The 14,440-nt window shown below is 36.3% G+C and overlaps 1 protein-coding gene across 4 annotated transcripts in view; it reads left to right on the top strand.

The window, feature by feature from the left end:
• EEA1 (early endosome antigen 1) overlaps positions 1-14,440 on the top strand; it is a 62,410-nt gene that overhangs the window by 21,100 nt on the left and 26,870 nt on the right. For 3 of the 4 annotated variants that reach the window (XM_072401242.1, XM_072401243.1, XM_072401244.1), the window contains 8 exons: positions 60-181; positions 1,442-1,597; positions 5,718-5,834; positions 7,292-7,630; positions 9,285-9,434; positions 10,831-10,950; positions 11,485-11,688; positions 13,016-13,216. In XM_072401242.1, the coding sequence (XP_072257343.1) occupies positions 60-181; positions 1,442-1,597; positions 5,718-5,834; positions 7,292-7,630; positions 9,285-9,434; positions 10,831-10,950; positions 11,485-11,688; positions 13,016-13,216 (1,409 nt within the window). Of the gene's footprint in view, positions 1-59; positions 182-1,425; positions 1,598-5,717; positions 5,835-7,291; positions 7,631-9,284; positions 9,435-10,830; positions 10,951-11,484; positions 11,689-13,015; positions 13,217-14,440 lie in introns of those variants that run through there. The other variant, XM_072401245.1, reaches the window with a different exon arrangement.

The raw sequence follows: 14,440 nt of genomic DNA, 5'->3' as shown, positions 1-14,440 counted from the left end.
GGGAAAAAAATAAAACTGCCACTGTTTTTTCATTATGAATTACTATGTTTTTTCCCCAGAGCTGAAAGCAGCATATGATGAAGAGAAGGGAAAGCATGCTGCAACTGAAGACCATGTACAAAGCCTAATGCAGCAGTTAAAATCAAAATCCCAAGAAGTTGAAAATTTGAAGACTGACCTGGTAAATGTTATTGGAGCTTTTTACTAAAGATGATATGTTATAAAGTTATCTACATAGCTGATATTTGCAGACTGAATGCAGAACTAAACTCTCCTTTCCTCGGATGTGCTGTCATCTTTGCCAGCTCTTTCCGAGTTCAGGTTTGTTGGTCATTTTAATTGGCCATGTTAAACTGACATAAAGCAGGTGCATTTTGAGGGTTAAGATAGATTTAGGTTGTGTATCAAGGAAGTAGTGCTTTTCTGAGTAGGTTCGGAGAGGGTTAGAAAGAAGACTGATGTTCAACAAAAATATGCATAAGAAAAGGTCTGCTTAGCCCAGACTTTCAAACTAGCAATTACCCTGGAAAGTAGCTCTGAAAAATGAATAAAAATATGTATAGGAATAAAATCATAATATATCAAACTAATTATTAAACATCACAAACAAGTTTAAAAAAAGTTGCAGTCTATTACTGAGGTGGCCTTTGTTTTCTACCTACCCATTGTTCCAGGGCTGTATCCCTTCATCCGTGCATTTGTTATGTACATTTAAGGTGGAGATTCCTTAAATGATCAAAACTCCTGGTTTTGTTCCTAAACTGTAAATGCCATGTCACACCACGTGCCACCTTCCTATTGCTGGCATCAACTCCTCATTAGAAGAACTTCTAAGAAGCATTTTTTTTAAATATATATTTTATTAAATTTTCAGAATAAACAAAATTACACAAATACAATTTACATAAGAACACAAAGTAATATATTTTAGTTGTACAGTCTGACCAAGGGATGAAGCAAATTTTTAATGAAGTCATGATATGGGATATCCCTTTGGGATTTTACTTCGTTTCCTTCCTGTTCACATCTATTGTTTTTTAGATCTCTCTCGTATTTCATCTGACAGACCTTCTAGTACACATTTTCCCTCCTGGGGGATTCAGTGTGTTACAGAGTTCACAGTATAGCAATACATTTCTGGCAAGACCAACAGGTTGCCCTTATTGATCAAATATAACAAAATGCTTTCAACAGTATCTATATCAGACCAGAGGAATGCAATGAGAAGTTTCCTGTTTGGGTTTATATACAATTTAGGGGAATGCTTAAATTTAGAAATCAAAGAAAGATAATTTGCTTTCAGACACCCAAGTCACATCATTTAGTAATATAAATTTTCCAGTTGTACATTGATGATACATAACCTTGAAAGATAGATAGAACATGGTTTCCTAAAAAATCTTCTAGCCTTATGTATAGTTATAGTCTTCTTGCTTTACAGCTCCAAAGGCCAGGTATTGAAGATGTTGCTGTGCTGAAAAAAGAACTTATCCAAGTCCAGACACTGATGGACAAAACCTCTCTGGAACGTGAGAAGGAATCGGAGAAGCTGAAAGATGAATGTAAACAGCTGCAGATGCAAAATACGAATGCTGAGGTAAGAAGGTGTAAGGGGCAAGTGAATAACCTAGAAATTTAAGACTTTGTATACTTTATTTTGTTTAAAGCAGTTGCGATATGAAGTTGATGGTGTCCTTTAGAGTTCTCTTTGCTCCAACCTGCAAAGAGAAGGAAAGGCAATCACATGACTTTTACAAATCATCATTATAATGCTCTTCGTTATTTAAGCATTAGTATGCCCACAACAAAAACTTACTGCTTTATGAATTGACCACTAGTTTGACCACTGTCCAAAACTAATTTTATTTTTGTATTTATCATGTAGAGATTTTTGTTTTCAATGTATTATTACATAGCAAATGAATATATGTAGACTAATTACTGTTAAATTAAGACTGATTCTGAGGATCATTAAGAGTAACAGCATTACTGCTGCATTTGTAGTGTTGTGTGTTTTTTGCTCTCATTTCCCATTTGTTACCAACATTTTATACATTGGCTCTGATTTATTAAAGTTCTCCAAGACTGGAGAAGATATTCTATCATGGGTGAACCTGGAATGGATCTGGTCAAAGATTGAGAAAATTGACTAACTAATAGCGTATGGTTTTATGAAATCCATTACAGGTTTCCTGGGTCAACCAGGTTCTTACATGAAGGTATATCTTCTCCAGTCTTGGATAGCTTTAAAAAATCAGACCCATTGTGTATCATAAGGTATATCTACTATTAACTGTAGAACAATTTATTTAAAAGTCCATGACTATGTACTTTTTCGGGGCAATACAGAGTGACTTTAGTATTTTTATTTATAGATGATCCATTTTTTTTTTTTACCAAGCATCATATGCAAAAGGAAATCCATTCTAGCCAACATGAAAAGATTGCATATAACAAATGATTTTGTAGATAAGCGTATTCATCTTCTCATCAGTCTTATTTATGGCAATGGGAGAAAAAAAATCACCTCTTTATCTCATAAAAAGGGATGTCAGAGCAAAATAAGTGGCCATTAAACAGAACAGAAAAATTACCCAGGCGTTACTTTTCTGTTATACTGCTAACATTGTTCTTTCCTTCATCCACACAGGATTCTCTGTGCCAGGAGTATTTGCATTTATTGTTTGTAACAAATTACTCAAATTCACTAGCTTGTTAGGAATGGGGAAGTCACAAAAAATTACCTATTTAAATGTCTAACCTTGAAAATAAATAGAATGTTGGAATTCTGAAAATTTGTATTCTTAACACTTTTCAAGGTTTTGGGGTTCATTGGTTTGTGTAAAAATAGACACTGCACATAATGCACACTTTCTGCGTTACCATCTTTAGATGGGACCTACTGCAGCAACGACTGTTGTCATACAGAGCACACTTTATAGACTGTGGTCTGTGACACAGACCTTGTACTGCTTCTGGGCATGACTATAAGTCAAAATACAATAAGTCTTTACACTTACTGTATATTATTTTCACCACCTTAAGTTTAACTGTTAAAGAGAAACTAAAGCCCCCCCCCCAAAAAAAAAAATTACACTTACCTTTAATACCGCAGATGGCACTGGAGCTTTCCTTGTTGCTGTCCTGTGCCATCCTGGAATTCTTCTTCATGGCACCACCACCTTCAGTCTTTTTTTTGCCGGTCTTTTTGCCACGTCACTTGATCTTGCACTGCAAAGGTGTGAGATCGGGTGACATAACACGCTGTAAATGGGGGGGGGGGGGAGCCAGCCAATCTCCCTTCACATGTGTGACATCGGCATCTCTTTCTCCCTCACTGGAAAAAATGCCCCTTCTAAAGCAGCAAAAAGCCTCCCAGGATTCGTGACGTAGATATCAGCGTTCCCATTTAGTCCTGATGGCTGCAGCGCTGCACCCTTTTTTTTTTTTAAAGAAAAAGGGTGTTTAATTGAAAAAAAAAACAAAAACATTTTTACTTTTGTATATAAGGGTTGTCTACCTTTTTATGTAAAGTGAAAACATTGGGCTTGGGTCCACTTTAAGTTTAGAATAAATGTACAGTTGGGCTTTGCCAATATTTTGCAAGTTCAGAGATATTATCATTTGTCAAAAAACAGTCAGTAGAAGTTAAGTAAATTATCTATAGTGGTTTTGAGTAAACACGTCTAAATGATGCCTGATAGTCATTTGTCTTTCATCTTTCATCCACCATCTCTGTCATTCTTTCTTTGTCTGCATTCTAATGGAGATAAGTCCATTCAAGGTAACATTTATACCACTATCTATATTATGAAAATCAAGCTTGTTTGCCATTTAATTTTCTGTTCATATTTAGGAAACTGAACTTGACACCTCAAGGCTTTAAGTGTTCTCAGTTAATGTATGTTATCCCTTATAGGTCTTACAATTTTCTTTATATTTGTGTGAATGCCAGATATGTTTTATTTGTTGAGGTATGTTGGAATGAGGTTTCATTGAGTGCCTGGTCTAGGTTAAGGCCGTGTTTTTCAACCTTTTTTTGAGCCACAGCACATTTTTTACATTGAAAAAGTTCTGCAGCATGCCACAAATCAAAAATATTACAAAATGACACTCTGTAGCTAATTCTCTTGTCTCCAAGAATAAACAAGACAGTTAAGCTACCTACTGCCAACCACTGACATGGATGAGTATTACATTACTCTGCCAGTCACTACAGCACAGACACTCGACAATGGTAGTTCGATAATTTCCCACATTAAACCTGAAAATCTCTCACGGCACACTAGATGAAAATCACTGGGTTAAGGTACTTTAGGGTGTAAAACATAGACATAAATTACAATTGTAGTTTAGAATTCAACAAAAGAGCAGGAATGAGGTGACAAGGAGCGCAAAATCAACCTTGCATATGGCCCAGCAAGTAAATGAGTCCCAGGAGTTTGCGCTGTACAAATCTATTTGTAAATTTGTGTATGTGTTTAGGTTGTACTTCAACAACCTAATATTATTGTATGACCCTTATTTTATTCACGTAGCTTTCAGACACCTTTTGAACATTTTCAGCAATTATTGTGTCAGTCGAAAATCGTCCTGAAACTCATTGTGCTGAAAACTGTAGAACTTTAATGGGTAAACTCCAAAAAGAACAAAGAACAATAATTTTACAACAGCGAAATTTCGCACAAGGGCAGGATAAATACACTTTTCTGTATGATACCACCAAAAACAAACTAAAATATTTCAACATCCTATAAAACTTAAACTATTTCATTAAAAAAACTATTCTAGTCATGTTGGTCTTCTTTTAAAGAAGAGACCATGCCGTCTTTCTTTGCCATAGAGAAGAGTGAAAGTAATCTCTTTCCATTTGGTATTATTAACACAGAATGTGGAAAAAGTTTCTTGCCTTTAATATTTTGATACATGTGGCAATTGTTAGTATTCCAGTGGTAGTTTGATGTCAAAAAAATTTGGAATTTCCAAGCTAGTTTAGTAAGAAGGTAAATTAAATATGGCAATATCGTTAAAGGGCTGTGTCAGGAATTCAATCTTTTTAAACTAATGCATGTCTTAGCCATGAAAGTCTATCTTATCTGGTCTTGAAGAGCTTTAATAAATCGGGCCCCAATAAGTATTTGGTAATGTGTTGTAGATGTTACATAATCTTACATGTAAATCCTTTTTGGAGAGATAATAGATGTCTGTGTAATGTATATATCACATTAGCTATAGAAAACCATCTTTTCTTGCACCTTCCTCAGCACTTGGGTACAGCTTTTTGAATGTCATTATGGAAAGCTTTTCAAAAAGGAGATTCCACTTTCAACAAAAGTTTTGGATTTCTAAGCTTCAGCTCTATCACAGACCAAATGGCTGCCCTCTGTAAGTTTTGAGCTGTGTTTTTTAAACTTGGCTAAAGCCTAGGTTAGCATGTATTGATCGGTGAACCAAGGATATTCTACTTTACTCCGTGAAGTCATCTAGAAAAGCCCTTCAAACTTTCCTAGCAGAACATATTTATTGTACACACATACAATACACAAGCATCTTATATTTACTACACTTTTACAAGCTATTATCAGCATTTTCTTCTGTTATTTTTTTACCTTGTAAAATGGTCTGTATTGTCAAAAAGTGCATATGTTGTCAAGTGTTCTCTGGTACTCTTGTTTTGGTCAGTGTTTGCTCTTATCTTTTTTTTCTCATTTTTGTAGGCTACTATAAACCAACTAAAAGCAGAGCTTGCTAAGGGCCCACAGGAGGTTGCTGTTTATGTCCAGGAACTACAACAACTTAAAAGCTCCATTTCAGAGTTATCACAAAAAAAGGAGGTTTGTAAAAAAGTTTTGGTATGTATAGTCCCTAAAGGACTTACGTTAAAGGTAGTCTGTTAAAACTAGAAATGTCAATGCTGTGAATTGTAAATGTTTACTTCTTTCGCTGCTTGCACCACCACTTTCTGCTTAACCGCCTCTGTTTCTACTCTGTTCTTCCTCTTTCCTATTGACCCCTACCTCACTTCTGTGTCCTATTGCTATCTAGCCTTTCTATTCTTGAGGCTTATGAGTGGCTTGCACCTTGCAGTGTATTTGCAATGTATTTACTTTAGTTCCTCACATTTTTAGGCAATCTTTTTGTTCAGCCCACTGAATTAAAGCTGAAAGTCTGCAGTTCAACTGCATCTGAGTTGTTTCATTTAAAATAATTGTGGTAATTTACAAAGCCAAAATTAAAAAAAAAAAAAAGTTGCTTCTGTCCAAATATTTATGGACCTAACTGTATTTACATTCTTTAATACCCTATTCTCTGTGTACTCATGCTGGTTTGACAGCCAATGTCCCAATCTGTACATAGAAGGAATCAAATTTTGCCTTATGAATAGCTCTAACCGCTTGTTACAGTGACAATACTTCCTTACATTTCGTTCACCTTTTTATGCATGCATATTTTTTTAATCTTTTTTTTGTCATGGTAAATTGGGGGAAGTTTCAGAATAAATAATACTAGTTGTTTTGATGCTAACACTGGTTAGAAGCTTTTCAACAAATAGCCCCAGAAAGTTTCTGCAGTCCCTGTCTTTCTCTTGGCAGCGAGCATTCTTTTCTGATGTCTATTCTTAGGAAAAAAAATGATTATTCAGTCCCAGGCATTCCTATAATTCTTATTAGACTTAAAAAACATATTATTCTGTTTAAGAACAACTTTTATAAAAATCTAATTTACAGAGGTGCACTTGTCTTTTTATTAAGAAGCAAGAATCTAAACCTCTTACTTTAAAGCAGTGGTCTCCAACCTTTTGAAACTCACAAAACACTAAATGCACAGACTCCGGACCTTGCATGCGCCGGGAGCCAGGTGTCACTCAAAGGGGAAGAAAATTCCCCCAGAGTGACGTCATGATGCCAGAACCCGCCCACTCTCCCATCGCAAGCTCAGACCTGCAGGGACTCAACCCACCCACTGCCCTGAGCCATGGTTACGGGAGACGTGCTCCGCGGATCTAGTCTGTAAGCTCCCCCAACTAGGGTCCTTCTCCTGACCCCACTGTGGAGTGCACCGGCCAGAGCCACAGCCCACCTGTTAGACGGCAGGCGTTGGGACAGCCTGCTTTAGAGTCTACTGATAAAGGTTACCAACTTTGTTGCTTTTGGTTCAATACTTTTTGCCCTTTTTAACTGCTACATTTGTATAACTTTTTCCAGTAGTTTTGTAATGGTGAAGTTGTGTCCTAAACCAACTTTGTTGAATGAATTCTGGATATGAACATTTTCATTTATACATTTTGTAGGGTTTGCTTGAGAAACTCTTGAAGAAAGAACTGGAATATACAGAGCTAGAAGAGAAAAAAAATGAAGAGGTAACAGCCAAAAAGAACCTGCAGGTCAGCCTTAACCAGAGGGATGTGGAGTGCCAGCAGCTCCATGTGCGACTGTCTGCCAGTGAGGCATCCTTACAGCACCTTAAAACTGAACTCGCTGAAAAAGGAGAATCCCACCAAAAACTGAAAGAGGAGCTGTCTGAGGTGGAGTCCAAACACCAGCACCTGAAAGCTGACTTTAAACAGCTTCAACAGCAGCGAGAAGAGAAGGATCAGCACAACCTGCAGCTGCAAAGTGAGATTAACCAGGTGACACATCTTCACATCTTTATGTATTTCTGTAAGAACTAATCATTAGTTTAAAGACATAATACATTTTTTAGTGCTGATTTTTCTCAGCCTAACAAGTCATCCCTATGCGATGATTAGCCTACACAAAGCTGATATTGTTGATATTCTTGGGGAAAGTTTGGTACCGGAGATCTGTTATCAGGATTGAGCTGGATGCAAAAAAAGCCGTAACCTGGTAGTCAAAAAGCACAACAACAGGTGTCGCACTGTAAAAAGCCTTCCTACTGCAAGGCCAAGTAAGTGGCACCAGTAGCTTCATTTCTGCGCCAGTTGTGTTTTAAACTCTTCCCCTGTCCTCTATATAAGTACCACAGGTGAAAACCATGCACTAATGTCATGTAAAAACTTAAATCGATTCTCCCCTCTGAAATTTTTTCCCAATAAGGTCTTATTAGAGGAAAGTGAGACAACACTGACAGTATGAAGAAAGAACTTCCCTATATCCTCACCTTCAAAATGTATGAAACTGGAACTGTCCTGTGTGTAGCAAGTAGTTTATCCCTTAATTTTTCCACTGTGTTGTGGAGGAACAATTATTGGCATTACAGGTAGTTCCTGTTTTACATATTTTGGGTTCCATCTATGGAGCATAAACCAAGTTATCTTGATCTATAAGATATGAATTATTTTAGAAGATGTTGCTGAACCGAATCTCATGGAAGGGTAAGGCTGCGTACACACGTCAGATGATTCTGATCAAATAGTCGCCTCAGGGCTCATTGTTTGTCGTCCCAATGACTGTACTGGCAGATCCACGGATGAGGAAGGATCGTAATGGAAGTGAAGGGATGAAAGCACAACAGGTGCCACTCCTTCGTTCTCCCCCTCCCCTCCCCAGAGAGCATAACGGTGCTGTATGTACAACGCTCATTCATGCATCATGCAGTTGTTTGTTGTTGAAAATGATCATGAAAGATCCTTTCCAAAGATAATTATTGCACGTGTATACCCAGCCTAAGTAATTATTTATTAACTTTGTTTTCTGTATTTTTTCTAAGAATTTAGTTCTACTTTAAATCCAATGAACAGTAAATTACCACAGGAAGAAAGTTGAAATTAAGCTACAAAGTAACTTTAAACTTTTATGGTCTTCATTAACTGGTCATTATGTTCTAGGAGGTAAAACTAAATTCCTTTTTTAATTTACCTTTTTTCTTTCTTTTTGTAATGGCTACACAATAACTGGATGTACAAGTATATGTAGTTAACATGGCTTGATATTTCCTAGGTAAGCATTAGAATAAACAATTCCTCGTACTACTGGAGTCTTCAGCTTTGGACCTATTTTCTTCTATATAGTAAGATGTCTGCAACCAACCAACAGTTCTCTTTTTGAGATAATGTGTGTGTGTGTGTTGTTGGTCAATTGGTTTCCAGTCTATCCCTCTATTATGTAAATATAAATCAGTAATCTAATGGAAACCATGATCTTAGAGAGGCAAATGCTTTTTAAATTAGTCTTGACCTATAGCAGCTCTAAATATTTTATCTTGTGTTCAGCAGTTCTCTGCGATGAACTGAAGTCCTGTAAACTATGATATAATGACAATCCAGTTTTATGTGATTAATCAATGGAAAGTACCAGCAGATCAATTGACCCAGTGTTTTTTAGCTTCACAGCAAGTTATTGGAGACAGAGCACCAGCTTGGGGAAACACATGGAAGGCTCAAAGAGCAGAGACAGCTGTCTGCTGAGAAACTGATGGACAAGGAACAGCAGGTGGCGGATTTGCAGCTAAAGCTTTCACGTGCAGAAGAGCAGGTATCTATGTTTACTTATTTCTGTATTTCTAGTTATTTCCTGGTTGTGTAATGTGAATGTGTGTATCCTTCATTATTTATGAAGCACTGAACATCCTACATCCGCATAATCTTCTTGATTTTGTATGTGTTACAGATTTATTGCCCCTCTTACTGGCCTTCATTAATGTTTTTATTTTATTTCTGACAAAATTCCAAGACTTTTTCTGCAATAGTTGTTTTAGCAAGCATAATCGCGTGTTTAGGGTGGCTTTACGTTAAAAAAAAAAATGGTGCACCTTTGCATGTGTGACTGAAAAAGAGGCCAACACTTTGCATAATATAACCACAGTTTGAGTGTTTTTAACTTTAAGACACCTACATTTTTGATGTTATCAACCTAGATAAAGGGGGCTTTTTTGTCCCTAAAATGTCAAATGTTCTGACGGAATAAAATGTTTTGCCTAGTGAAGTGAAGGCCTCTGTGTCTGCAGTTTCTGTTGAATCCACAACTGGCTGTGCTTCTGGTACTCCTTAATGGCTAAAAGGTACATGTGCAGGATGGTTGTAGATGACATTTTAAGGTGCCTAAACATACACTTGGGTACAAGTGTATTTCATGAAATACTTTGTGCCCAGCTTCAGAATGCATCCCATTTATCTCTGGTAGACCTACACAACACATACACAGTGAAGTAAACAGCGGTCTTTCTCTTTATACGTTAATGCCTTGTGTTTCAGTGCTTTAGGGGAAAACAACCAAGTTACAGTTTGTTCACCTTTATGGAGGATGCATATAATATCAAGGGGCTGATGTGGCATTCATCATCACATGTGTAAATGACTAATATCTTATTAGAATGTGCTGTGCTTGTTTGTCACAATTTCTAGCTGAATTGTTTTTTACATTATCACCTATTTACACATAAAAGTAAAAATTGTGTAATTTATTCTAGAAGTGAAATCTTTTAATTGCAGCTTCTGCTTTTTATAAACCTTGTGAACCTCTAATTGAAAGCCTCACAGATTGCTAATGGAGTGGTCAAAAGTAAATAGGGAGATTTCTGAAATATTAATATCTTCTTCTATACTGAGAGAAATCTAGAATGGACTTCTCCTGAAAATGTTAGTCTGCCTGTCTGGCCTTCATGCTTTCTGATTTTTCTAACGTATATACAGTGAAGTCAGAAAATTTAACACTCTGATCTGCATATTTTAAAACAGACCAGTGATTCAGTGAATGAAAGTATTTAAACAAAAAAAGTAACATTTTTTTTCTAAAAAGGGGCAACTACTAGTAGCACTGTCTAAACAATTAATGATTAGGGTTCTGAACCCCTGTAAAATATTCCCTAGAGAATAAACAAGGAAATAAAACTAAAAACTGTTTCATTTATTTTTTACAATGATTTATACAGCTAAAAGAGAAAACCACTACATCAACTGACCTACAGCATCAGCTAGAAAAATTGAGGCAGCAGCACCAAGAACAGCAGACTGTTCAACAGACCACTACATCCAAACTAAGAGAAGCTCAGGTAAGCTTAATTTTTTCTTCCTATTTCGTCCCTATTGTAGAGATTTACCTTCTCAATATATCACCAAGGTAAAAAATTTTATAGTTCACACTGCAGCACAAAAAAAAAAAAGAGTGAAATTTTCTTTTTGTGTCTTCAGGGCAGGAAGTGAAAGGTACCCTATAGAATAGACAACAGCACAAAGTTACTTTTTTTTTTAAAACTAATTTTACACTCCAAAAAGCAGTTTTAGCTTAACTTGTACCTTAAAGTCCGCACTTATTTTTCCAGATGACACACAAGCTTCTCAACATCAAGATTACATTATACTCTGACAGTGGCTTAGTGCAAGAAAATGGCTTTTGAAGTGTTCCTTTCACTACACACTTAGAAAAGCTACACCTGTATTGATGTGAGGCATTTGGCATATCTTTGCATAGAGAATTATGTATACTGATTTTATTATTGATTACCTTTGGAATGTGTACCTTTTGAATGTGCTGACATTTTTTCATTTGTCACCTTCAAATGTTCTTTTTTTTTCTCCCTCTTTAGAGTGATCTTGAGCAAGTGTTGCGTCAAATTGGGGATAAAGACCAAAAAATCCAAAACCTTGAGGCCTTACTGGAGAAGAGCAAAAAGAATATCTCTCTACTTGAGAAAGAGCGGGAAGACCTTTGTGCTAAAATTCAGGCAGGTGAAGGAGAGACTGCTGTTCTCAACCAGCTGCAAGAGAAAAACCATGCTCTTCAGGAACAGGTATTTGGCATATTCATTTCTGCCAGGTTATAACTGTAAAGAACCTGAACACATAAAGTGAGACTGAATCGGGCCATGTGGTTAGCTCCTCTTCATGAGGATTCATTTACTACGCTGTTTAGAAGTTTGGAAATTAAGTAGGGGAGCTTTATAAAGAAGAAGAAATTTAAATTCTGCCTAAGACACATGCTATTGGTAATTGTTAATGTCAGAGCAGGGAATCTGATTTTTCATTGCTAGAGATACAGGTTATACACACAGGTCTTTACCTTCCCCCAGCCTGTGACTTGACATTGATAAACAAATAAGCAGACTGATGAGCTTATTTCTGTCACTCCATGTGATTTCTACACTGATAGCAGATTACAAAGCGTGCCAGACTAAAATGAATCCAATTATACTTTTACCATTCAACTGATTAAAGTGATTACAGCAGCCCCTGAATTCATTCTGGATACAGTTATCCACTCAGACTACCTATCCAATTTATTTTTGCTACTTTATTTAAGACTCGATGATCTGACATGATTTATGTGGTTCCCTTGATTATTGGTCCTTCACATAAAATACCCCTTACCAAGGGAGCCTTGACTGACAAGAGCAGATTCACTATTGTATCTTACGAATTGGATTGAGAGATTGCAACATGTAACACAGAGTACTGTTTTGGTTGCCTCTCCAGCTTTTCTTTTTTAGTTTTGCATCAGTATGACTGTTTGCACATTAGCACTGCAGCAAAACTGTCTGTCGGTGCTCCATCCTTGTTTCCAAGTCTATGCTCTGCTGTGCAGAGACTGCAAAACATGAAAGTTAGTTTCAGGTATTCAGACTGCTGCAATGTAAATACAAAAATACATTTGATGTTTTGAGTGTTATCTAACAGTTTGTTTTTCTTTGACGGTCAAACGAACATTGACTGATAGGGAAATATTTTTAGAGTGCTAGTAGTGGCAAAATGAAATATGGTGCTGGTAGTGGGGAAAATGTTTGTGATACAGGTGGTATAGTGCTTGGAGTTAAAATTATGGTGCCAAGGAATCTTATTGTAGCAGGAGGTATTATTATAATACTAGCTTTGGAAGGTGCTATGGTTCTGGTTTATCGGATGTTTATTGTTGCTGATCTAATAACAGCAGTTTTATTTGTTTTTTCTGCTAAACCAATAACTTCAGTACTTTCTTTAACACTTGGAATGGGTGAGAAGAATATTCTTGGTCTGTTAGCTAATATTGAGTCAATGTATTGGATATTTATAGTACAGCCAACCTATTTGTAGAGTATGTATTTCTTTCCCTAAAATGCATGTGTTGCCGTGTTCATGTTACAGGTGACACAGTTAACGGAAAAATTGAAGAACCAATCAGAAAGTCACAAACAGGCACAAGAGGATTTGCATGAGCAAGTACAGGAGCAGAAGTCTCAGCTCCGAGCATCACAAGACCGTGTTCTGTCTCTGGAGGACACCGTGGGGGAGCTTAATAGCCAGCTCAATGAGAGCAAGGAGAAAATTGTCCAACTCGATTTACAGGTATTCTAAAGGCTATTATCGCTAATAGCTCAGTGACTACTTTGCAGAGAAATGAGAACTTATTTCTGTCTTTGCAATTGAAAGGATTGCAGTTGCTATAGTGAATAATAAAAAAAAATGTTCTCTAGTCTTTCCTTTTTTATTTTTAAGTCATTAAATAAACCATCATTAATGATGATATAATGGAAACCAAAAGCAATATTAGGACTTTGCAATTACCAACAAGTATGTGCAAGAAAATATAATTTTTGGTTAAGGTTATACTGAACAAATAATACCCTATTTTAGTGTAATATTGGTATATTATCCTCCCCCTTCCCAAATCCCAAGTTATTTCAGTTACCAAGCTGCCTCTGGGGCCCATCCACTTATTAATATTATAAGTCATTGAATAGTACTTCTGTAGGTCCACTGGTTATCATAAAAAAGATTTTGTTTAAAAAAAAAAATAAAAAAAAAAAAATACTGAAACTCGTAGATAAAGTGCTAACACTGGCTAACTTTATTAAAATGCTTACATCAGGAAAATCCATCAGTGGTGGTAAAATAAATACATCTTTATTTGTAGGGAGGGTAAAAGCCCAAGCAGTCATTTTGCTTAATAGAGGTTTAAGCTTGTATTTGAGATAGTGTTACGTTCCAGCTTAACTGATTACGGCAAATGTTCTTATTGTATATAACGTTTTTATTGACCTGTGTTCTACATACTGTGTATAGTACTCTTCACTTACTGACTTTACCTGCTTAACAATGACTTAACAATGACTCACCACCATCTCCCCAATGAGTACACTGTGGCAGAATTATAGTGAACAGCAAAGGTGACTTTTCATTACTCTTCTCACTTTGTCTTTCATCCTGGTCAGCTTTCTACATGCTCAGTCATCAATTCCAATCATGCAGGCTGACTGTGATTCTGTCACCGGCGTGCACTGCACATTTGCAGGATGGCTCTATACTCTCAATTGGTGGTTAAGTGAGAAGAATATGTAATTACAAGTGCTGCTAAATAATTCGTGCAGACATTGGCATACTCACTCTTCGATTGAACTTTGTGTCTGCTATTTGAATTTGAGGAATTGTCAATGGTCAGTGAGAATGCAAATGTTTGGTGTTTGAAGATACATTTTATACATGATGTCCCAGTAAATAATTTCTGAAGAGTTTTTCCTAAATATTATATATATATATATATATATATATATATATATATATATATATATA

This window comes from Pyxicephalus adspersus, chromosome 2 (genome assembly GCF_032062135.1).
Source record: "Pyxicephalus adspersus chromosome 2, UCB_Pads_2.0, whole genome shotgun sequence".
Classification (NCBI taxonomy): Eukaryota; Metazoa; Chordata; class Amphibia; order Anura; family Pyxicephalidae; genus Pyxicephalus; species Pyxicephalus adspersus.
The sequence above is the reverse complement of the archived record's forward strand: the minus strand, read 5'-3'. Positions and strand labels throughout refer to the sequence as shown.